Source organism: Schistocerca americana, chromosome 2, assembly GCF_021461395.2.
Source record: "Schistocerca americana isolate TAMUIC-IGC-003095 chromosome 2, iqSchAmer2.1, whole genome shotgun sequence".
NCBI lineage: Eukaryota > Metazoa > Arthropoda > Insecta > Orthoptera > Acrididae > Schistocerca > Schistocerca americana.
The window spans coordinates 656,878,342-656,904,658 of NC_060120.1; the positions used below are offsets into that span (position 1 = coordinate 656,878,342).

Sequence of the window (26,317 nt, forward strand, 5' to 3'; positions counted from 1 at the left end):
TTTTAATTCACTTGATAGATCCCAGCCTCAGAAATCCGTCTTGTTTTCATTTGACGTGAGAGCAGTACAGGAAGAGGAAACAGAAAAATCACTAAACGTTAACACGGGTCACGTGGAGACCACCCCCACCCCACCACTATAACTCACACTGCTCTGCGCATCAGAACGTAAAAAAAAAAGAAAAAACTTTTCAAAAAAATAAGTTCATTTTGTAGCGCACATCTTTATGAAGAGTCTGATGCATAAAACATATCTTCGAGTAAACGTAAGACATTATTTTGTCTTAAGTGTGCAGTGCAGTGCCACACCTCTTCAAACAACATTCTTATACCGTATGTCACTGTGTTTCGCTCTGTGGAACTCACAAGTGTATATTTTTGCAACGGATGTCATCAAACTATTTCAGGACATTGGAAATTAAAATTTCCTGTAGTGCCTCTCCTGCTCCGAGTCGGCCGGTTTGACCATCTGCCCTCTTTTTTTTAATAATAAAAAACCTGCAATTAATGCTGGATAGGATTATTGGTAACCAGGAGAACAAGAACTCTTCAGAAAAACTAGACTCTTTATTGTTTATTAACTAATAACTTACTCTTCTGGGCAACAAAATTAAATATAGGATACCTAAAGACAAGAGAAATGGAAGAAAGTACACATTTCTTCAATCCTTTGGTTCTAGCGATTTTTCTCTGTATCTTGCTACAGCTTTACATGGTGTGCATTCCTTTCAGCAAAAGGATTATCACCTCATCACAGTCCATCAAACGTTTTGCTACATGAAAAATAGAAATGTCGTTGTCTAATACTGAAAAAGCTGTTAATACAAATACACTCCTGGAAATTGAAATAAGAACACCGTGAATTCATTGTCCCAGGAAGGGGAAACTTTATTGACACATTCCTGGGGTCAGATACATCACATGATCACACTGACAGAACCACAGGCACATAGACACAGGCAACAGAGCATGCACGATGTCGGCACTAGTACAGTGTATATCCACCTTTCGCAGCAATGCAGGGTGCTATTCTCCCATGGAGACGATCGTAGAGATGCTGGATGTAGTCCTGTGGAACGGCTTGCCATGCCATTTCCACCTGCCGCCTCAGTTGGACCAGCGTTCGTGCTGGACGTGCAGACCGCGTGAGACGACGCTTCATCCAGTCCCAAACATGCTCAATGGGGGACAGATCCGGAGATCTTGCTGGCCAGGGTAGTTGACTTACACCTTCTAGAGCACGTTGGGTGGCACGGGATACATACGGACGTGCATTGCCTGTTGGAACAGCAAGTTCCCCTGCCGGTCTAGGAATGGTAGAACGATGGGTTCGATGACTGTTTGGATGTACCGTGCACTATTCAGTGTCCCCTCGACGATCACCAGTGGTGTACGGCCAGTGTAGGAGATCGCTCCCCACACCATGATGCCGGGTGTTGGCCCTGTGTGCCTCGGTCGTATGCAGTCCTGATTGTGGCGCTCACCTGCACGGCGCCAAACACGCATACGACCATCATTGGCACCAAGGCAGAAGCGACTCTCATTGCTGAAGACGACACGTCTCCATTCGTCCCTCCATTCACGCCTGTCGCGACACCACTGGAGGCGGGCTGCACGATGTTGGGGCGTGAGTGGAAGACGGTCTAACGGTGTGCGGGACCATAGCCCAGCTTCATGGAGACGGTTGCGAATGGTCCTCGCCGATACCCCAGGAGCAACAGTGTCCCTAATTTGCTGGGAAGTGGCGGTGCGGTCCCCTACGGCACTGCGTAGGATCCTACGGTCTTGGCGTGCATCCGTGCGTCGCTGCGGTCCGGTCCCAGGTCGACGGGCACGTGCACCTTCCACCGACCACTGGCGACAACATCGATGTACTGTTGAGACCTCACGCCCCACGTGTTGAGCAATTCGGCGGTACGTCCACCCGGCCTCCCGCATGCCCACTATACGCCCTCACTCAAAGTCCGTCAACTGCACATACGGTTCACGTCCACGCTGTCGCGGCATGCTACCAGTGTTAAAGACTGCGATGGAGCTCCGTATTCCACGGCAAACTGGCTGACACTGACGGCGGCGGTGCACAAATGCTGCGCACCTACCGCCATTCGACGGCCAACACCGCGGTTCCTGGTGTGTCCGCTGTGCCGTGCGTGTGATCATTGCTTGTACAGCCCTCTCGCAGTGTCCGGAGCAAGTATGGTGGGTCTGACACACCGGTGTCAATGCGTTCTTTTTTCCATTTCCAGGAGTGTAGTACCCAAGACTGATGTGGTTTCTCGATCTGATTACATGTATTTTGTTACTGTGTGCTGGATAAAACAAAATAAGCCTTTCTAATACTGCACCAATTGCAACACACACCAAATAAGTGGGACTGTTTTGGCAATAATGATAATTTTTTATAATACGACAGAATATAATTCACATATTACCAGAACGAAATACCTGTTTGGCCTACTACAAGCAAAAGGCTTTACGTTAGGAAACAGTTTCACATTTCATTCATACGCTCCAGTTTCTCATGCACGAGGCCGAAAAGTAGTAGGACGGAATTTTTGTATAAATTTGGAATATTCTTCCATAATGTGTGTAATGTCCCCGTTTCGTCTTCTTCGTCCTAAGAAAGTCTTGTCATCACTAATTTTGTAACTATTTCTACCACTATCAAAACTCATTCTCCAGTTAACTTCGTGTTCGTACAATGTGTTTTCCGCACTATTCTCAGAATGGAACTTGAGCGGCTGCTAGCCAGGGACTAGAACTGGCCGTGTCTAGTGTAGCAATCTGGCCAAATATTTTCTGTCAAAATTCCACTTTCTTGGATACACCAAGAGGATAATATGTAATCTTTCTTACCTGTTATTCCTACTAGTCGTTTATTTCCAGTCTAGTACTCTGAATCGATGGATTTCGCTAGTAACTATAACAACGCTTAGCATTCGCAAACCGAATCAGCCACATAAACAAGAAGCAGTTGGCATTCATCGGTTCGGCTTTATTCCGCTCAGCTCACATAGCCCCGTCCCATGTCTGCAGAAAAGTTTGACGGGGATTCCCCCTGGCAGAGACATCACGTGCACTATGCACGCATTCAAAAATCAACTTATAATTCAATCATAAGTCAAGTTAGAATGTGTCCAAAAATCAGCAGGGGTGCGTTTCAAAATCATATGAATAATCGATAGACCGAATGCACTGTATGCTAGGTGCTTAGTGAAACAAGGATTTTTCCTCAAGAATATGAATTTGCCCCCTACCACCGAAATTGCCGCCCGGTTCAGTTACCCCAGTTTGTGGTCAGCCCCCACTACATCCGGGCCTGCTGCGCATACGTGAATCTGGTGGCTTGGGCGGACCGGTTACATTTTTCCCAGTACCATGTGGCTGGTTGCTGCAACTGCTGCTTACACTGCCAACAGCCACATTTCTGTAGCCAGAAGCGGGAGAAGACACTATTCATACACGACTCAACTGCGCGTGTGCATGAGCCCACTCGTAACTGATTAAATGAGTAATGTAAACAGTTGTGACGTCACACTCATCGGAGGCAATTTGTTGTTTTGAAGCACTGCATAGTCTTCCTAAAGCCTTTAACACATTCTGCTGTTCGCAGACGCTTGTATGAGCACTGTGTTATTTCATACGGCGCATTTCCTTTGCAATTTAAGTTTTATTTTTGTTTTTTTTTCCTCTCGTTCATGTTTTAATGCTGCAGTATTATTCTGCAGTAGCAGGATACAGTAATATTCTTTGTTAGAGTATCAGTTCTTACCAGTCAAAATTACAAAAATTTAACTGGAAACTAAAACAAGGAAAAATTCCCGGAATTCTAAAAAATTCCCGGGTTTTTCCCGGATCTCCCGGTTGTCCCAGGTCGTATACGCCCCGAGTGTCATCTTTGAAGGGCTGCATCTCTGATCAGAAATTTTTTGGAGAAAACTAAAAAAATATGTTTTCCTTACTTAGTCTTTCATTTTAACATGTGCTAAATTCAATAACATCCGAGACTATGAAGGTAAGATCTTTATCTAGCCTGCCTGTATTGAAATGGACTGCCTGTTGGATATGTGAGAATAGTAGCTTCAATGATAGTATTTCAGTTTTATTCTGTGAACAGGTAGGTTTACAAGGTTTTGGATGATCCAGATTCCGAAAGTATTTCAAACCGATATGCCGTAAAAACAACTTTCCTGTTTTCTGCCAGGCTTACTGAGGAAATAGCACACTGTTGGGTATATAATTTCTGTTTACAGTTATAGGTAAGGAGAATGAATTTGCATGGAAGGCACAATTTGTCTGATGGCTGAAACATCCGATCATATTTAAAAGTAACTGCAAGAAAGAAACTAAACCACAGATTTTCACAAGATAGCATTTTCTTTCTCGCAGTCTCCTTAATAGAAAACTTACACTGTTGTTTGAAAAATGTATAGCTATGTCCGTTTCTTCCAGTATTGTGTAAAAACTGGACGTAAATCAGTCAAGAAAATTTCTAGTATTTTTTGCAAAAACATTACAAAACATCTTGTCTTTATATATATATGAGTAGGCTATAGATTAAAGCCTAGGCCAAAATCTTTTCAATAAGATCAGTTTCAGCTTCCTACCGAAGTTTAACACTCTTGCTTCATAGCACTCTCAGAAAAATGAATTTTTTCTTGAAATTTGATAATCACATGCCTTTTGCTTTCGAAATAGTATGCATGTGTGTACTTTGTTTATCCTCTGGATACATGCAATCAAAAAAACTAACGAGTATTTGATGCATTTAAGTCCACACCTTCGGTTCATCCAATATAGATTGACCCAAGAATATCTAGGGATATTCTTGAGCCCCTTCTATATGGCTCCTGTAGGAACCACTAAGACAAGACTAGAATAAACGTAGTGTGCACAGCGGCATTTAGGTGATCATTCTTCCCACACGTAATATGTGATTGGAATGTAGGAAATTCTAAGTACCCTCTGCCATGTACTTTAACATGAATTTGTTGAATATGTGTGTAGATGTAGAGGAAGATGTGAAGCAGTCACAAGAGAGGTTTGACTCAGCTGCAGATGCCCATTTTATGAACTTTTTTGTAATCAGCACATTTCCATATTATGAAAGTATAAACAGGAATTCCACCAAATACACCATGGTAGTTTCCGAAGCACTGAAATCTAGACGGTTATGCACTTTAACAATACGAGAGAAGGAAAGCTGCTACTCACCATATAGCGGAGATGCTGAGTCGCAATAGGCACAATAAAAAGATTCACACAAATTATAGCTTTCAGCCATTAAAGCCTTTGTCAGCACACACACACACACACACACACACACACACACACACACACACACACAAGCGCAACTTTCACACACGTCTGCAGACTCAGAGAGCTGAAACTACACTGCAAGCAGCAGCACCAGTGCATGATGGGAGTGGCGACTGGATGGGGGTAAGGAGGAGGCTGGAGCAGGGAGGGATAGTATGGTGGGAGTGGCGGACAGTGAAGTGTTTCAGTTTAGACAGAGGGTAGGAGAGAAGGTGCCGAGGGGGGAGGGGGTAAGTAGCAGAAAGGAGAGAAATAAAAATAAATTAAAAGACTGGGTGTGGCGGTGAAATGACGGCTGTGTAGTGCTGGAATGGGAACTGGGAGGGGGCTGGATGGGTGAGGACAGTGACAACGGAGGTTGAGGCCAGGAGGCTTACGAGATCGTAGGATGTTTTGCAGCAAAAGTTCTCACCTGTGCAAATCAGAAAAGCTGGTGTTGGTGGGAAGGATCCATATGGCACATGCTGTGAAGCAGTCACTGAGATGAGGGAGTATCATATTTGGCAGCATGTTCAGCTACAGGGTGGTCCACTTGTTATTTGCCCACACTTTGTCGGTGGCCGTTCATGCGGACAGACAGCTTGTTGGTTGTCATGCCTGCATAGAATGCAGCACAGTGGTTGCAGCTTACCTTGTAAATCACATGACTGGTTCCACAGGTAGCCCTGCCTTTGATGGGATAGGTGATGTCAGTGACCGGACTGAAGTAGGTGGTCTTAGGAGGATGTATGGGACAGGTCTTGCATCTAGGTCTATTACAGGGGTATGAGCCATGAGGTAAGGGATTGGGAGCACAGGTTGTGTAAGGATGGACGAGTATATTGTGTAGGTTAGGTGGACGGTGGAATACCACAGCAAGAGGGGTGGGAAGGATAGTGGGTAGGGCATTTCTCATTTCAGGGCATGGCAAGAGGTAATCGAAATCCTGGCGGAGAATGTAATTCAGTTGCTCCAGTCCCAGATGGTACTGAGTTATGAGGGGCCAGACTGTGGGACTTTCGGAGGTGGTGGGAGACTGGAAAGATAAAGCCTATCGTGACTCATCATCTCTGCTATATGGTGAGTAGCAACTTTCCTTCTCTCGTAGTTACATTTCATACTGGATTTTCCATTGTTTGGTTATGCACTTTTTGTCACCCAGTCAAAGCTCACGTCATGTGATCTCGCCAGCCAATGACAGCAGATATTCAGAGCACAAGACCCATGATTTAGTCGACCAATAGCAACACCGTTGTTCAGTAGTGTGAACAGACAAATAGGTGAAGTTAACAGTTTAAATTAATATACGTACAGTACAGCTGCAAGAAAAGCTATGCTTTCACGTATAATATTAGTCATCAAAAAAATTTTTTGGGTGTAGTTAAGCAGAGTCCTAAGAGAGCAGCTTAAATTGCAGTGGCAGCTGAATATTTCTAACAAAAGCAATTCTAAATGTCACTGCTGTGCATCAAGCATTCCATCAAGAACTTCGACTTAATTTGTAATCTATGGAAGAACTAAAATAAAAATTGCCGTGAAACTGTCTTCCTTTAATGTGTGTTACTCAAGATATACCAAACACAAATGTGCCAGTAAAATTTCAAATAATGGCATAAATGGATGGTCTTCTGGGCCCAAAGTTTTTCGAAGTGGCTGATCCTCGAAGTGTTAAGTTTTGATTGAAAGTCAAACACATCGCAATTTAAGAAATTCACTGCACATCATCACACATAAGATAATTCAACTTGCGTAAAAGAAAATTTACTTCAAAAGTAACGCTTCCCAAACCACTATTCGCAACATTTGCCCTGCGACCTATTAGAAATGTCAACAGTTACGACTTCACGCTGATCAAAATGAGGTGCATGAGAAAGGTGCATCTAAAGAAGTTTGTAGTTACAAAACATTGCACAGCCTTCGACACATTTTGTTGGCGGCAGACACTTGTGTGTGCACTTTGTTTTGTTGCTGTAAAGGGCACATTTTCTTTGAAACAAGAATTTTATTTTCATGTTAGTCTCTTATTTATGAGTCATTTCTGCAGTACTATTCTGCAGTAGTGGGCTAAAGTAAAATTCTTTGTTAGAATATTGGTTCTCACCAGTCAAAATCACAACAATTTAACTGAAAACTGGAACCATGAAAAATTTACGTTATTCTAAAACTACATGGTTTTTCTCAGAGAAAAAAATTACAGGATTTTCTCCAGATTTTCCAGTTGTCCTGGGGTGTATACACCCTCAGTAGGCTAATAAACATTTAAATTACACTGCAACAGACCCATGTTGTGAGTGGATACTGTCAGGACCCTTTCAGAACATCTGCCATATTTAGGGCGAGAGTTGAAATTTGGGGAATGTGGGAAGATTGCTGTCCAGATGTGTTTCTGATTCTGTAATTACTACAACATGTGACTTTTCTTATTGCTATTTCACAAATCTGATTATCCGTTTGTATGGAGTGTAGTAAGCAATTTTTACATGTCAATGCTTTTTACACCATCAACTTTGTTTTGAACTTCATCATGCCTGTGCTAGCAGAGGAAACCTCAGAGAAACTTGGATGAAACATTAGAATGTTTGTAGTGATTTATTACATGGAAGTATACAAATGACTTTCCGTAATCATAACAAAATACCAGCATTAAACCTCAATTTGCAGCATTTCGTAACATTAATATAGCATTATAATGGACCATATGTGTGAACCTGATGACCTCACTTAGTCCCTCACTGTCAAGACTAGAATTGTGTGTGTACTCCATCTTTGAATAAGAACGTAATGATACCGAAATTCATTACAAATGACAAAAGCTGGTGCAGCAGTAAACACTGCCATGTGAAAAATGTAATTAACACCTATAAATCATCTAGCAGACAAGAAAGAAGTTAACACCACACAAATTTATATCAACAAATGTGTGCAAATGTAACTACATCAAATGTTTTCCTATCTGAATCAGAAAAGCAACAATTTATGTTTAAAAAACTGAAGTTCATGTAGAATGTAGCTATCTTACCTTATTTGTATTTTTAATAAGTTCATTATCCAAATCCAGTATATCTCTCATAACAGCAGTAAATTCCAATGGGAAGTTTTCTTCTGCAGTGTCTTGAGCGCCTTCCTCTGACTGGCTAATATCCTCTGCATCTTCTCCACTGGCTTCATCTTCAGTGGTACACTCACTGTTATCAGAGTTGTTATGATCAACAAAATCTTCCGAGTCTTGATCACAAGCGAGATCACCGTCACCACACTGATTATGATCATCCACTTCATCATCACTGTGTGCTTCTCTGCTATCATCACTATCACTTTCATGTTTTACACCATAGTCATCACTATCGTCATCTTCATAAGCATTGCCTAAGTGTTCATCTTCCATCACACTCTTTTCTCTCTTTTTTCTGTGATCAGTAACACGTTTCCTCCTATTACTTTCATCTTTGTCCAAAGAAGTGTCGTTAGTACTGCAAGAATCAGGGCTACCTTCCCGGGAGGTTGTAGCAGATGCTGTGCGATGACCAGTGCTACGTTCCGATTTGTTATTTCTCTTGATGGATACCTCGTTACCTTTCGGCCCCTTGTGATCTCGCCGATACAGGTATGCAGTTCTTCATGAAACAGAAATTATTTTTTTTTAAGTACGGAAGAAATAGTAATCTAAATACAAATGAATTGCTTTTCACTTCCTATCTGAATCACTTTCACATTTGCACCACTGCACAACAAAATGAATTGTTAAAATAACCAAACACTATCAAAAAGAAAAACTAAGTTAAAGTGGAAGTGGAAGTGTCACGTTCACACCAGAATAAGAACCAGAAACATTTACTACCAAAAAAAACCATAACAACGTTCAATTTTTATCTCTCTTTCCTTTCTCAGTTACTTAAATAAAATTTATTCTCTAATTTAGTTCACAGGCACTAGATGGAATGTGTGTTCATAAAATATGTGTAAGAATGAAACTATTTCGCTCTACTGTAGCAACTGGGTCTATGGAAACTCCGGATACCCTATACGAGCTCTACGTATAATGTCATGATATAATGTACATCTGAGTGGATAATAAGATCAAGCATAATGTGCCTGTTTGTGGATGTGCTTTCTGTATGAGTAAGTCAATGGAGGAATTGACTAAATTTCAATGAGTCACAACTGTCCAGGCCCAAAAGCTCGCATCTCATCACAAATTTCACAGTTCCTATCAATGTTATTGTTAAGTGGAAAAGGCAGACACACATTATTCTGAATTATCAGCCTGGTATGCACGGGTAGTAATAGGTAAGGGCCACCAAACTTCAAAATGTTTGGAATAGACATACCCTTATCAACCACTGCAGTAGCCAAAGTACAAGACTCATCGAAGTAACACACTGATAGGACAGAGGGCTCAGTTATTCATTTGTCATGATCACACTGCTGCCCAGAAGCCAACAACATCAGGGAAGATTGAGACAAAACTTAGACAGCCACAAACAAAATTTCCATTGCACTTTGGAGAAGTGGAAAGAGGCTTTATGAAGTTGCAATTTGTGGTGCATAATGTGAACTTGAAGAGAATGTCCAACGAACAGTATTTACGGGATGAGCTGGTTGACATTCGTAAATCGCCCTGACTACCATCAAATGCTTGGCAACTCCTGTGAATCAGTGTGTTGGAAGAGCTCCCAAGAGTCACGTACCTGTGATACCTATACCAGAGTAAAGAACTATCCTCTCCTTTGGATCCTGTCTCCTTTGCAGAAAGTACAGGATGTGTCTTTACTCATCCACCTCATTGTGAGTGGCATGTTAATGGTAGATCTAGGTGTCCTATACAGGATGGACTGGGACCAAGGACTCAGGGTGTTATACCAGTCCCCTTAAAAAAACAAGTTTGAGGTGCTGTCTTTCACTGAAAAACAGAATTAGAGGGACTCACTTGGGGAAACCCATTTTCTCCAGTGCCAGGAGGCAGCACACACAAAATGTTAGGGGGTCTATTAATAGTCAGCAGCTCAAATGTATGGTGAATGATGGTACACCTTCGGGAAATGGCAGCAAAGGACAGGAAAGGACACAAGATGCATTCAGTGTGTGTGCCTGGAGGCCTCATTCAGCATTTAGAAGAGACTATTCCGGCAGTCATTGAGGGAACACGGTGCAACCGACTGCAGATTGTGGTGCATTTTGGAACACATGATGCCCTTCCTCTGGCCTCGAGGTCATTCTAGCGACTGGCATAGAAGGTTGAGAAGACCAGCACGGGGTTTCAACAAAGTTCACAATTTGCAGCATTGTCCCCAGAACTGAGTGTGGCCCTTCAGTTATAAGTCAAGTGGAAGGACCGAACCACAGACTTCAAAGATTCTGCGACAAGCTAGGGTGCAACTTCCTGGACTTGTACCATAGGGCTCAGAACTATAGGGTTCCCCTAAATATCTCAGATGTGCACTAAGCATCAGCAGAGGCTGCTACTCAGGTAGCTTACCATGTGAAAGTGCATACAAGGGTTTTCTAGATTAGACGACTCTCCGTCCAATACATATAATGATGCTGTAAGAAACTCCGAAGTATCTGTGTAACATTTGAGAGAGAAAAAAAAAAAAGAGAAAACAAAAAACACCAACAGATGAGAGTATTAAAATCCTAATGGTAAACTGTCGAAGGATTCACTACAAAGTTTGAAGTGCTCATGAAAAGCAGTGATGCTCACACAATACTAGGCAGTGAAGGCTGGTTGAAACCTGAAATTGGTACCAGTGAGATTTTTGGGGAAAATTTAAGTGTACATCAAAACTGACAATTAATTGGGAAAATTGCAATTTTGTTAGCAGTTGGTGTGATAAGACATATTGTGAAACATTACAAAATGCTTTCTCTGGAAACTACCTAGCACAGATAGAAACCCCATGCATGATCGAAATACACTGGATTTAATGGCAACAAATAAACCTGACCTCTCTGGAGATGTCCACATTGAAACTGGTATCAGTGACCATGACACAGTTGTAGCAACAATTACCAATGTACAAAGGACAACTAAAACAAGCAGAAAGACATGTATGTTCTGAAAACTAGATAAAAAAAAAATCAGTACTGTCATATCTCAGTGAAGGACTTCAAACTTTCAGCACAGGGCAGGAGCATGCAGAGGAACTTTAGCTCAAGTTTAAAAGAATAGTTGACCATGCAATGGCTAGATGTGTAACCAGCAGAGTTCATAATGGGAGGGAACCTCCATGGTATACAGTCACTGTAAAGAAACTTCTAAAGAAACAGAAATTACTGTATAGCACGGGTAAAACAAAGGGTAGTGCTATACATAGAGACATGCTTAAACGAAAATTGTATGGCTGTCAAGAGAGGACAGCGCGATGCCTTCAATCACTAATGCAGCAGAATATTGTCAAATGATCTTTCACAAAACCCAAAGACATTCTGGTTATATGTAAAGGCTGTTAGTGGTACCAAAGTTACTGTCCAGTCCTTAGCAAATGACAGGAAATGAAACTGATGGTAAAAAAGCAAAAGCTGAAATGCTTAACTCCGTTTTCAAACGTTCCTTTACAAAAGAGAACGCACAAAAATTGCCTCAATATAACCATTGCACCACTGAAAAGATGGACGAAACAAGTAATGTTGTCAGTGGTGTTCAGAAACATTTGAAACCGTTAAAATCAAACAAAGCTCCACACCCCGATGGAACCCCTGTCAGATTCTATACTGACTTTGTGGCCAAATTAACCCCTCTTCTAACTATAATCTATCGTAGATGTCTTCAACAAAAAACCGTGCCCAATTCTTTGAAAAAGGCACAGGTGGCATCCTTCTACCCACAAAACTACTGTTCAATATCCTTAACGTCAATTTGTTGTTGAATCTTACAACATATTCTGAGCTCAAACATAATGATGTCTCTTTAACAGAACAACTTCCTCAATGCCAACCAGCATGGATTTCAGAAACATCTAACACGTTAAACCCAACTCTCTTTTCTCACTCGATTGGATCAATGCAACCAGGTAGACCCAATATTTCTTTATTTCCAAACAGCATTTGATTCAGTACCGGACCTACACTTTTTGTCAAAAGTATGATCATATGGGGGTATGAATTGAAATTTGTGACTGGATAGAGGACTCTCAAACAGGGATGACACAGCATGTTGTCTTGGATGAAAGTCATCATCAGATGTAGAAGTAACTTAGGGTGTGCCCCAGGAAGTGTGTTGGGACCGTGGCTGTTCATGTTTTATATTAATGAACTTGCAGACAGTATTAACAGTGAAATCTGGCTTTTTTTGCACATGATGCAGTTACCTGCAATAAAGTACTATCTGAAAGAAGCTGCATAAATATACACTCAGATATAGATACGATTTCAACATGGGGCAGAGACTGGCAACTCTGCTCTAAATGTTCAGAAATAAATGTTCATAAAATGAAAAAATGTATCTTACGACCATAATATCTATAAGTCACTGTTGGAATCTGCCAACCCATACAAATACCTGGGTGTAACACTTTGTAGGGACATGAAATGGAATGATCACAAAGATTTAGTCATGCGTAAAGCAGGTGGTAGACTCCAGTTTATTGGTAGAATACTGGGGAAGTGCAGTCAATCTGCAAAGTAGACTGCCTACAAATCACTTGTACAACCGTTTCTAGAATATTATTGGAGTGTGTGGGACCCATATCAGATAGGACTAACAGCAAATATTGAACACATACAGAGAATGGTAGTATGAATGGTCACTGGCTTGTTTAATCTGTGGGGAAAGTGTCACAGAGGTACTCAAGGAAAAGAACTGTAAGAGTCTTTAAGGTAGACAAACTATTCCGAGAAAGTTTATTAACATTTCAAGAACCAGCTTTAAATGATTACTCTAAGGATATACTACAAACCCCTACATATTGCTCACATAGGTATCTTTAGGACAAGATTAGAATAATGACTGCACGCTCGGGGGCATTCAAATAATCATTCTTCCCACATTCCGTATGTGGGAATGGAGCGGGAAGAAACAAATACTGGTACAATAAGACATACCCTTTGTCATGCACCTCACGGTGGTTTACAGAGTATAGAAGTAGATGTAGAGTAGATAGTAGTGACAATGAAGTCTGAATAAGACCGTATTGAAATCAACTAGTGGTGATCATCTTTGTCTAGGCTCATACCATGACTTTAATACACTTTCATTGCATTAATTCTCCAAGATTGTTTGGTGCTAAGAGGTCAAGTATGTTTTCGCAACCATTTACGTTTCGAGTGGGCTCAAACTAATTCAGGGTGTATACATGGACAAGGAAAAAAAATTCCCGGATTTTTCCCGGATTTCCCGGTTGAAAATACACTTTCTCCTGGGTGAGAATACACTTTTTCCGTGTTAAGTGACAGTATACTTTTCCTCGGCACTGTAAAACTTATCAATCCTTAGAACGTTTATGGTTTTCTACACAGACGTAGAATTTGCCGGCACTTTAGAAAACGAAACCCAAGGGGGGGTGGGGAACATGTTTTGGAAAGATCTGATGTGCAGCAACACGTACGCTGCATTTTTTCGTGTTACGGAGGTATAAATTCGAATTCCACCAAACACTGCATGTTACTTTCTGAAGCAATGAAATCGAGATTGCGACGCGCTTTTGTAAGCCAGCCATAGCTCATGTCACGTGATCTCGCCAGCTGTTGACAGCATACGACACGTGATGTAGTCAACCAATTGCAAGATCACTCGTAAGTAGTGCGAACACACAAAAAGGAAAAGTTAATGGTTGAAATTAATATACATAGTGTTGCTACAAGAAAAACAAAGCTTTCACAAATAATATTGGTCTCAGATTAATACGCTGCAAGAGAAGCTAAGCTTCCACATATAACACTGATCTTTTTGCACGTGTTACACTTTAAAATGCATCACACGAACGTGGCAGTAAAATTTTTAATAACGACGTAAATGTCTGATCTTCTGGGCTCGAAATTCTTCTAGATGGTCGTCCTCAGAGAGTTGATTTTAAAATGAGAGTCACCTTACATTCTCGCACATAGTTCATTTGCATAAAAGGAAATTTACTTTGAAAGTAACACTTTTCAAACCACCATTCACAATATTTTCCCGTGAGATGCTAGAAATTGGTTCGTTTCAGCAGTTGCCAGAGAGTGCCAGCACAGCTACGATGACACAGGAAACCCGCATGTTCGTACGTGTAAAACATCAAAAGATCTTGCATTATGTCATAAAAGAAACCTTACAACAAAGAATACTTCAAAACACAAAGGATACTTCAAAACGCGCGGGATTAGCCGAGTAAGGCGCTGCAGTCGTGGACTATGCGGCTGGTCCTGGCGGAGGTTCGAGTCTTCCCTCGGGCATGGGTGTGTGCGTGTTTGTCCTCAGGATACTTTAAGTTAAGTAGTGTGTAAGCTTAGGGACTGATGATCTTAGCAGTCATGTCCCATAAGAATTCACACACATTTGAACATTTTTTGGATACTTCAAGAGTAATTTCGTGAACCATACTAAAATGCATAATTCGGCTTTAAGTGCACAATCGTATGTCCAGATTCGGATGTAAATTTTCTTGAGTACCAGTACTAAATTATCTCATGTTTGGTTCTTTATTATGGCATTATGCCATACGAGCAAAAAGATGGAAAACGTGCACTTGAAATGCGGCAAAGAGTTGAAACTAGCCAACAGTGTGAAATTAAACACTTCGTTTCAAATAAATTGACTGCTTCAGCGCAAAAGATAAATAAAAAGCCAAATCTCTTTAGCAAACAGAAAAAAGTAACTCCATTGTTCTGCACAATGATTAGTGCTTGACTGTCAGAGGTGGAAATAAAACCTGAAACTAACAAGATAGTTTAGGTTTCCGTAACTATGCGAACGTATTTTAATTCATTTGGTAGCTCCGGCCACAGAAATCCGTCTTGTTTTCATTTAATGTGAGAGCAATAACCGAAGAGGAAACAGCAAAACCACTAAACATAAACCCAGGTCACGTGGAGACTACCCACCTGCCCACTGCAACTCAGACTGCTCTGTGCATCAGCCCCGGATTTACGGCATTTCCGAACCGGAGCCAGTGGTTAGCACACTGGACTCTCATTCGGGAGGACGACGGTTCAATCCCACGTCCGGCCATCCTGATTTAGGATTTCCGTGATTTCCCTAAATGACTCCAGGCAAATGCGGGGATGATTCCTTTGAAAGGGCATGGCCAACTTCCTTCCCCGGCCTTCCCTAATCCGATGAGACCGATGACCTCGCTGTTTGGTCTCTTCCCCCAAACAATCCAACGAACCGGAGCAATTTAGCTAGAAGCGGACGAAGGTACTACTCACACACGACTCAACTGCGCACACGCAAGAGCCCGCCCGCAACTGCTCAAATTAATCTAATGTAAACAGCTGTCACGTCACGCCCATCGGAGGCAATTTGTTGTTATGAATCCTGCATATTCTTCCTAAAACCTTTGACACACGTTGGTTGGCAGACACTTGTATGAGCACAGTGTTTTGTTGTTGTATATGGCGGATTTCCTTTGGGACTTAAGTTTTATTTTCGTTTTTTCCCCTCTCGTTCACGTTTTGTTGCTGCAGTATTATTCTGTAAAAGCGGGATACAGTAATATCCTTCGTTAGAGTATTGGTTCTTACCAGTCAATATCACAAAAATTTAACTGGCAACTAAAACAATAAAAAATTCCCGGAATTCTAAAATATTCTTAGGTTTTTCCCGGTTTTCTCCCGGACGAAAAAATTCCCGGGTTTTTCCCAGATCTCCCGTATGTCCCTGGTCGTATATACCCTGTAATTGTTCAAAATAATTTTCTGCAGAAGCATTCCGTACAATTTTGTTTGACGTTTTACACCTACTTTAAACATTTAATTTTTCCAGCATATCAAGGGTAGACTGAAGTCGCCACTGACTATAATTAGATGAGTGGGGTACCTATTTGAAATTAGACCCAAGGGGGGGCAGTAAAATGATCCAATTACTAGTTTAGTCCAATTGTCAGGTACAAACTCTGCCCATAATATCTCACAGGAACTATCTACTTCAATTTCACTACAAGGCAAACTACTTCTGACAGTAATGAATACTATTTAATCTATGCTTTCTGAACACTGTTAGAAAACTGTTGAAAAAACTTCGGCTGAACTTATTTCCAGCTTTAGACAGCTTTCTGTACCTATAACTATTTGAGCTTCAGTGCTTTCTATTAGAGCACGGTTGGAGCTCTGGTTCTAACCAAAACAGCTACAACAATTTACAACTACAATACTGATCACTTCTACAACTACCTTACTGTGTTTTTACCTGCCCCCTTTAGACAGATGCTCTTTCTGTGGTTCCCTGAGACCCTCTAACCTAAAAACTCGTCCAGTCCCTTCCATACAGTCCCCGCTACCCATATTACCACCTCCTGTGCACCGTGGACTCCTGACCTATTAAGCAGAACATGGAAACCCACGACCCAATGGCGCAAGTCAAGGAATCTGCACTCTACACAGTCAGAGGATTACCTGAGCCTCTGATTCAGAAACCTCCACTCTGCTCTGCACCGATGTTCTGTCGATGATGCTGCAGCTGGTGAGCTCTGCCTTAATCTCTGAAGCAAGACTGGCAGCCTTTACGATTTCCATTTGCCATCCGAAACCAGAGATGATCTCCTCCAATCCAAAGCGACATACGTCACTGGTACCAACATGAGTCACCACCTGCACTTGGCTGCACCCTGTACCCTTCACGTCATCCGGAAGCACCCTTTCCACACCCGGAATTATTCTCCCCGGTATCCACATGGAGTGTGGCTTCTTCCCTTCCTTGGTAGCCATGTTCCTAAGGGGCCCCATTACGCACCTAACGTTGGAGCTCCCAACTAACTACCACTGCATCACTTCAGTTACAATACATTACTATGAGGGTGGTTTGGTAAGTCTGGTAAAAAAGCAAAGAAAAAAATGTTTGTTCCATAACAATTTACCTTATATCTCTAGAATCTCCTATAAGAAAAATAGGTTCTGTCAAACACTATGAAATACTTTGTGACCACAACTATCATGTGTGATCCGACAAAAAGTTCTCCCCAGCAAGCCAAAGTTTCAAGTTATGGAACAGAGAGATGTCACTTGGGTGGATGGGCAGATGAGGAACCAAGTAAACATCCCTTTCATGCGCTTTTGGCATTGCTATCACTGATGTGTGAGAGGTGAAAGAGCACTTTTTTCCATGCCAACCTTGGTCTTTTCTCATTTTCAAACAATCCACCAATGAAGCATAATACGGTTCAGTTACGGCTCTTCCTTTTCCAAAGTAATCTATGAGGATTATTCCTTGGGAATCAAGAAACATTGGCCATCAACTTACCAGCTGATAAAAATGGTCTCTGCCTTCTTCGGTGCACTTGTTCTGACTGCCGTTTTAACTGGTGTTTAGGTAAAACCAAACCCAGGTTCCATCAACAGTCACAAACTGGCACAAAAGTCTTGAAGATCGCACTTAAACACTGCCACCCATGGTGTTGAAATGTTGTGCCCGATACGCTTTAGGTTGACTGAGCAACCTCAGCACCCAAATCACACACAGCAACTTCATGAGCAATTTTTGTTGCAGGATATTATGCACTAACTCAGTTGAGAGATTTTGTCAATGGTTTCCTTCTAGGTGGCCTCAACTGGATGGCCGTAGTACACTTCATCTTCAATGCTTGTCCAACCATGTTTCAATTATTTATCCAAAGGTAAACTGTTTTCAATGATGGTGCGAGTCCACATGACATCATCAAGCCTTCGTTGATGCTGAAGGTGGTGTTAACCCCTTCAGCATCAACTACGGCCTGAAAATGGTGCATTGAAGCAACTAAACTGGTAGCTACACTATAAGTAAGACCAAAAGGACAGCTGTAGACTCATTTTCTTAGGAAAGTGAACCTCCAGTCAAAAGGATGAACAGACAAAAACTTCATACAACTCAGTTTTGATTTGTGCAGCAGCCAAACCCTTCAAATGAAAATGTTTATTAACAACACACACCACGCCATTGACACACTTAACTCCAGCAACTGTCAACAATGAACTGTACATTGTTTAAATTTTTTATATGAACCTTGGAATAACCAAGCTTACCAACCATGAAGTTGCAACAAAAATGTTTCATTTTTTCATGGAAAGTTACCAGTCTTGTCAAACCACCCTCATACATTTGTTTTTGAAAGACACATTACTACTTATTGGGAAAGGCTGAATTTTCTAAGAGAATGTTTCAAAATATACTGGATAGTGTGAGTCAACAAACTGTCACTAGGATCTATTATACTGGAATGAAGATTTTGAGCAGATCATCACGCCAAAATTTTTCTATGAATTAAAGCACAATAGTACATAAAGCAGTGTCATAAATAAATGGCCCATTTCACCGCAGTATCTTGAATATCATAATAAAAGGTATTGTGATAGATCCCATGGGCAAAACTTTCTGTACATTTTGTCAGCGCATTTTTACGACACTAATTTATGACAAGTTTACTTCTGTACAATAAAATTTGTATTATATTATGTCTGCACTTTCAGTAAATCTAGATGGCTGTGCAATATCTGGTGAATTACAAAAATTGTTCCACATAAATTCAGAAATTTGCTGCAGACTAATTACTTTAGCACTATATTACATTATTAGAAAATTCTTACGGCCTTAGCTGCGCTTTCTCTGCAAGTTCTTTCTGAAGCTTCCAGTTCTCTTCCGTGTGCTTCAAAATATGATCCTCACTAACATAGCGATCCCAAGAGGAATTCCAGCCCTTGAAAAAGATACATCATTAGGCCTGTACATTGTATAACAGTAATGGTTCTTATTTAGCTTTGGATTTTCAGTAAAATTAAGAACAAAACACACATATGCACAGATTCTACACACATTTTTAAATGTCCCTACCCTTTCCAGAAATTGAATAACATCACCACTTACAGAGAAACAATATACTGGGTGTATCAAAAAGAATCCTTCGATTTGGCACATCTGTATTTCTGAAACTAACAAACATATACAATGAATTTTGTTTTTATGATGTACAACTTTATGTAATCGTTCTGTACCCCATAGCCTCACATGACAGTTCACCTTTCCATTTAAATGGAATGTTGCCTCGTCACTAAACACTAAGTGTAGAAGAAAACTTTCATCCTTCATCTTCCCAAGAAAGAAAGAAATTACAGAACCCCACACGTTGCTGGTTGCACTTTCACGAAGAGCATGCAGTGGCTGACTTTCGTATGGTTTCTTTTGTAAACATCGACACACACGTCACACAGACATGGTGTGGGGGGAGGAGCACCTTGAGCTGTCGAGCTGCACGGCAAACTGATTTCTGTGTACTTCTTGTGAAACTATGGTGCAGGCATTCTGAAGTCTGTGTTGGACATTTGGGGACGGCCTGGGGATTTGTATTTACACAAACAACCTGTTTCTCGGAATTGTTCATGCCAATGCCTAATGCTCTGTGCCGCAGGAGGATACACACCATCCCTAGTACAAATGTCATACTAACAGTTATTACTGACCAGAACTGTGTGAAACGTAGAACACAAAATGCTTTCTGTTGTCCTGACACCAGTGGGTGCACACTGCTGCAACCTAGCAGGAACAATGTAAAACTCTAGTTTGCTCTTTCCAACAGTATGTTGTTCACACACATCTAAAATAACATAATAGATATGATTTTTAGAATCTGATGATTCTTTTTGATACAACCTGTATTATCAGACTGTTTTCCTATATGCCAACCTGAATGATATTTCAGATCAAGTGTGTCAGGATTCCAATATGCTGTAATATGCAGTATAATTTTGCAGTCTTCCATTTATATTCTAAACGGCAACAGTTGAGATTTTGGTTCATTTTCTCTAATATATACACCTGGAGGTGTTCGAACTGGATAAATAATTTTTCTTCTCAATGAAATTTCCTCCAGCATCTTCATAGTGACATTCTTCTCAATAAACATAGTAAATTTGTGAAGAAGCTAAATACTGTGGACACCTATCAGCCAAAACTACTGAACGAAAAAACATATCCCTACTTTGAATATTAAGTGTGTAACACTTGTTGTCCATATTGGGCTGTAATTTGGAAACTGACTGCTTATGATACAAATGGTAAAACTGAAGTGCTAAATGGCAAAGATTTTTTTCCCTTCAATTTGCCTTATAGCTTCAAAATATACCAAAAAGGTGTGGTCCCCTCCAAATATAGAAGAATTAAAAATTAATTTTGGTGCAGTTTATTTTTTCAACGTGGTTCATATCTAATACAACTCTGTGCCTCTTAAGAAACAACATAGGGTTGTACTTCAACAATTGAGGTAAAATAAAATTTTACTTGTTCCGATACAAGCAAACTAAATTGAAATCACAACCATTTCTACTTTTTTTAAAAAAACACTCTCTACTGAAGACAGGGAAGGGATGGGAGAGGAAAGGGAAAAGTGGGGAAAGGAGGAGGGTAGGGGATGGAGCAGAGGTGTGGCCTTGAGCTATGAGGTTACAGAATATTACCACAATTACACTGAAGCAATTAAATTACTTTGAAACAATCATTCGTGGAACAGTCATATTCCAAAACTAATAGGAAAAACATATAGTGTGAGTAATGTAATTAACACAACTTTTAAATGAATGGAAGTTTTAATGGAAAAAAATTAAAATTGGAAGCAGACAATGCCTATCCAGCACTTTCCTTCAAGTGGCCAATATCTTAGCTCTGTTAATACATACAAATTATGTAGAAAAAAACGCAACCTAATCTTTCAGTGGCCAACTAATAACAATGCCATCTTGAGCCAGGAATAAGGGATAGGTTGGGAAAGGCTGGTTTCATTTGATAGGAGATGAAATAACTCTACTGTCGGTATATTATTGTAACAGCCACAAAACTAACTTCACAACTCTGCCCCCTTCAAACATTATTTTCTGCATTTACTACACTTTGGTCTCATTCCATCATGTGACTTTTCATGGTCATCAAATATCAAAACTTAATATTAACCCAATTTATATGCATACATCACACTCCCAGATATGCATTAACATCTGACAGGACTTCAAAGTTGATCGAATCACAAATATGATTTTATTGCTGCTCTTTACAAGTTAACAACTACTGAGATTACAGCTATGCATTACTTTACACAAAAAAATTGCACGTGCATTTTCAGTAGTTGAAAGAAACATTTGATATTTGAACATATCACAATATAAGAAACCAAGGTACAAGTGGAAAAAAGGTCTGTTTGATTCTCAAGTGATTAACCTTTAAGAACCTTCTATTTGCTCTATACTAGTGTGAGCTGACATTACTGTGAACTAACCTGAAAATGAATAAGATATTCCACAGCTTTACGTCCTTTTTTATCCCTGTTCACATTAACTTCAAGAACCTGAAAGCAAGAAATACAGGAACATCAAATGTTTTACTTTAATGATTTAACAAAGTAAATTTTGTGTTTGTGTTAACAACAGAATGTTAAATAATGTTATCCCAATAAAATAGAGTTTCCTCTGTACCAGTGCTTTCTGGGTTCAGGATGTCATGACCAATCAAGAAATTGCCGAAGGGAGCAAGGACATCATCCTGTAAACTGTTACTGCAGTCAACACTTATAGGGTATCTTATATACCTCTTACTGAAACTGTGTTTATATGTATGAAACAAGCGAAATACCATCAGACTTCAAGAAGAATATAATAATTCCAACCCCAAAGAAAGCAGGTGTTGACAGATGTGAAAATTACCGAACTATCAGTTTAATAAGTCACAGCTGCAAAATACTAACGCGAATTCTTTACAGACGAACGGAAAACCTAGTAGAAGCTGACCTCGGGGAAGATCAGTTTGGATTCCGTAGAAATGTTGGAACACGTGAGGCAATACTGACCCTACGACTTATCTTAGAAGCTAGATTAAGGAAGGGCAAACCTATGTTTCTAGCACTTGTAGACTTAAGAGAAAGCTTTTGACAATGTTGACTGGAATACTCTCTTTCAAATTCTGAAGGTGGCAGGGGTAGAATACAGGAAGCGAAATGCTAGTTACAACAACAGAAACTAGATGGCAGTTATAAGAGTCGAGGGACATGAAAGGGGAGCAGTGGTTGGGAAGGGAGTGAGACAGGGTTGTAGCCTCTCCACAATGTTATTCAATCTGTATATTGAGCAAGCAGTAAAGGAAACAAAAGAAAAATTAGGAGTAGGTATTAAAATTCATGGAGAAGAAGTAAAAACTTTGAGGTTCGCCGATGACATTGTAATTCTGTCAGAGACAGCAAAGGACTTGGAAGAGCAGTTGAATGGAATGGACAGTGTCTTGAAAGGAGGCTATAAGATGAACATCAACAAAAGCAAAACAAGGATAATGGAATGTAGTCAAATTAAATCGGGTGATGCTGAGGGAATTAGATTAGGAAATGAGACACTTAAAGTAGTAAAGGAGTTTTGCTATTTAGGGAGTAAAATAACTGATGATGGTCGAAGTAGAGAGGATATAAAATGTAGACTGGCAATGGCAAGGAAATCGTTTCTGAAGAAGAGAAATTTGTTAACATCGAGTATAGATTTAAGTGTCAGGAAGTCGTTTCTGAAAGTATTTGTATGGAGTGTAGCCATGTATGGAAGTGAAACATGGACGATAACTAGTATGGACAAGAAGAGAATAGAAGCTTTTGAAATGTGGTGCTACAGAAGAATGCTGAAGGTTAGATGGGTAGATCACATAACTAATGAGGAAGTATTGAATAGGATTGGGGAGAAGAGAAGTTTGTGGCACGACTTGACCAGAAGAAGGGATCGGTTGGTAGGACATGTTCTGAGGCATCGAGGGATTACCAATTTAGTATTGGAGGGCAGTGTTGAGGGTAAAAATCGTAGATGGAGACCAAGAGATGAATACACTAAACAGATTGAGAAGGATGTAGGCTGCAGCAGGTACTGGGAGATGAAGGAGCTTGCACAGGATAGAGTAGCATGGAGAGCTGCATCAAACCAGTCTCAGGACTGAAGACCACAACAACAAACATGTTGATGCAATTATTTATGCAGCTAAATCAATGCTCGTGGTGACAAACAGTGGCTCTCAACTAACCATGTTTTGAAACTACATTGAGTTACACTGGTGGAATGATTAACTACATTCCAGGAGGGAAAAAAAAAATCTGTTAGACACTAATGACAAAGAACGCTTTTACAAAATGAATTCCCATTTTTTATCTATAGACTTCAGATATACCCTTATCAAACACATTAAAAAATTCTACTGGCCAATTCAAGATATTGCATGAAAATTAAAAGAAAAAAATTAATACCATCTCCTACATGCAGAAAATAATTTCTGAATCTATATTTTGAAGCACCCACACAATGTAAGGGTTCACACATGAGCAAATCTGGTATTAATGATGCACTATCAATTTATTTACTCTGGGTAACTATAGCTCCAAGTTACATTTGCACATTTGCTTCTCTTCATATTCTTTGTTTGTTACTTATCAAGTCACAGTTAAATGATACGTAAAATTTTTGCGTATTCAGGATTTCCAATCGCCCCAATTCTATTTTTAATGACATCTAAATTTCATATATTAAACATCGCAATGCACCTACTGTATTATTCAACTTCAAAAACCAAAGTCTTTCGGAAATAACGAGTAGTCAGCATATGCTTCCACACACAACCGTGAATGAAACAACACCATAAATTAAGAGTCGTATTATTCTGACGCTGAGCTTAGCCAACGCAGCAATATCGTGTTAATCATAGACATCGTGTCCATCACATGGTACTTCGATGAAATTACAATTATTGTGCCTTTACTGTGATTGTGAGAATTACTCTCAACTTTTGAGTTTCGATTTTACGAATGCATGGTAACACTGATCACGGATACACTTCCCGTTATTTTCTATCTCGAAATCGGTGCGATACCAGGAAACAAATGCATCAACATTTTTGTCGAACTGGAGTTCCATCTGCCACCTAAAGGATTGTGAAAAACAATGAAATATGCTTCCCGTGAAAATTGTATCCTTAATGCTTAATCATTAACGCCAAACTCTGAGTCTTCCATTCTACAATCACTCGCGACAGAAGTGTCATACGAGAATCCACCAATTCTGAGGCTGCTGCCATTTCCGCTTTGCAGCCCCCCGCACATAACTCTGTAATAAGAACTGCAAGTATTATCGTAAAACGAAGGTAATCACTCCCAATTCACTTCAGTTCGCCTTAGTATACCACCAGTATTTAACTTCACATAGAATTTCAAAGAATAATTCGCTTACGTCAACATTGTCCGATACACACTTGAGAAAAAAATAAATATATATATATAAGCCAAGAAAATACAACACGGAGAAATGTGAACACTGACCAAACTGCGCCGACGAAATATATTCCTTCCGCCTATCCTCGTAACACTGAAGTCCGTGGGGGCTTTACCTCCACCGCATTCCCAGGTACCTAGCTATGTCCGCTTGTCGACAGTGGCGCTCACACGGCTGTCTCCGTCTGATCATGAACATTACGACTACATTACAGCTTATTAAACATTAATTTATACATTACTCTAGATCGACGGAATGACGCCGAGTACGTCAGTGTACGTCAAAATTGACGTGTCATCTTCGCTGATGTGCGTATCACAAATGTATATAAATTCAGAAATACTGTGTGTCACACAAACTAAACTTCATAGCTGTTAACAAAAAAATTAAAGGATGCATAAAAAGCACGGTAGCCCTTTTCCGGGTAAACCATAAAATTACTTTATCAGTTAACTGATTCAACACAACTTATTTTAAAACGATGTACGTAGTTGTCAAAACGGTTAAAATTAAGTACAAGTTTCAGTAAAAAAACTTCACAAATATCCTCAATAAGCCATATAAAAACATATTTCTTCCGCACAGTTTGCCTTTTCGCTGGACTGTCAAATATGGTCTTCTGAAGGTCATCCAAGCTCTGCATTACGAAGTGTTAACTGCTAAAAAGTTTTAATTCCAGCTAAAGTGACATCACTTAACGAAAATCTACATACCTTTTTACTGGTGAACTAATGCAATGCCATTTTTATTTCAACAACAACTTGCTGTTGACTGCTAGTGTTTAATGTAGGAATTACCTTGGAATCGTACAACACCCTCGCCTTTGTTGGATCTGGTTCATAGCACAACACTTTTTCTCCCTCCTCAAATTTGAACTTCGAGCCGCGCATAGGCACCATTCTTTAGCATTAAAAGCGCTAGGTGAAAAACCCCGCCATAACCTCGTTCAAACTGTTTTCGGGACCACCGTATGTTCGCATTTGAACATCTTTGCCAAGATGAAACCATCGGCTTAATTGAAGCAACAAATTGAGAGCTATTTTAGATCCCTGATACGTACAGCCACTCACTGACTTTACTAAAACACATGTTATGACATTACTACTCTTCACTTTTTCTAGCGTTGTTCCAAGCTCACAGTAGTACACTCTCGATCAGCATTTGTTGCAGCGATATTTGTATGTGTCGATAGATGAATTCGATAGAACGAAAATTAGTTTTCTTGTTGGCTGTTACATTTTGCACTGTACCAACTAAGAATAAACTATTACATTTGTCACCGAAATTAAATTCTGTGAGAATTAACTATCTTACAGAGGCAAACATAGCAAACTGTAATCAATATGAGTATTACTTTCTAGCGCTTCAAGTCAAGAAACTTAAATGCAAATTGCTGATGCCTGAGAATGCTTCACACGGACTTGTGAGAGTTCATAATTCTCAGAATTATGAATAAATTGTTCTGCATAGTGCTACAGCAGGTTCTGTGAAATCTGCTTGTTGATAAAGTTATTTCATAGCTTTAACACGATGTCAATATCCACAACAAGAAGGCATGGATGTACGAAGCAGACCAGTCAGAAAAACGTTTCTTTGTACAAAAGGCCAGTCTTCTTCTTACCATTACATCTGATCTCATAAACTTTTTA

The 26,317-nt window shown here is 40.1% G+C and overlaps 1 protein-coding gene across 2 annotated transcripts in view; it reads right to left on the reverse strand.

The window, feature by feature from the left end:
- The window catches only part of LOC124589845 (male-specific lethal 3 homolog), a 108,508-nt gene extending 82,692 nt beyond the window's left edge, over positions 1-25,816 (reverse strand). For both annotated transcript variants that reach the window (XM_047131605.1, XM_047131604.1), the window contains exons 1-4: positions 25,466-25,816; positions 21,662-21,730; positions 18,987-19,096; positions 8,317-8,911 (exon numbers count right to left, since the gene is read on the reverse strand). In XM_047131605.1, the coding sequence (XP_046987561.1) occupies positions 8,317-8,911; positions 18,987-19,096; positions 21,662-21,730; positions 25,466-25,567 (876 nt within the window). In that variant the 5' untranslated portion in view covers positions 25,568-25,816. The remainder of the gene's footprint in view (positions 1-8,316; positions 8,912-18,986; positions 19,097-21,661; positions 21,731-25,465) is intronic.
- Between the last annotated feature and the right edge of the window lie 501 nt (positions 25,817-26,317).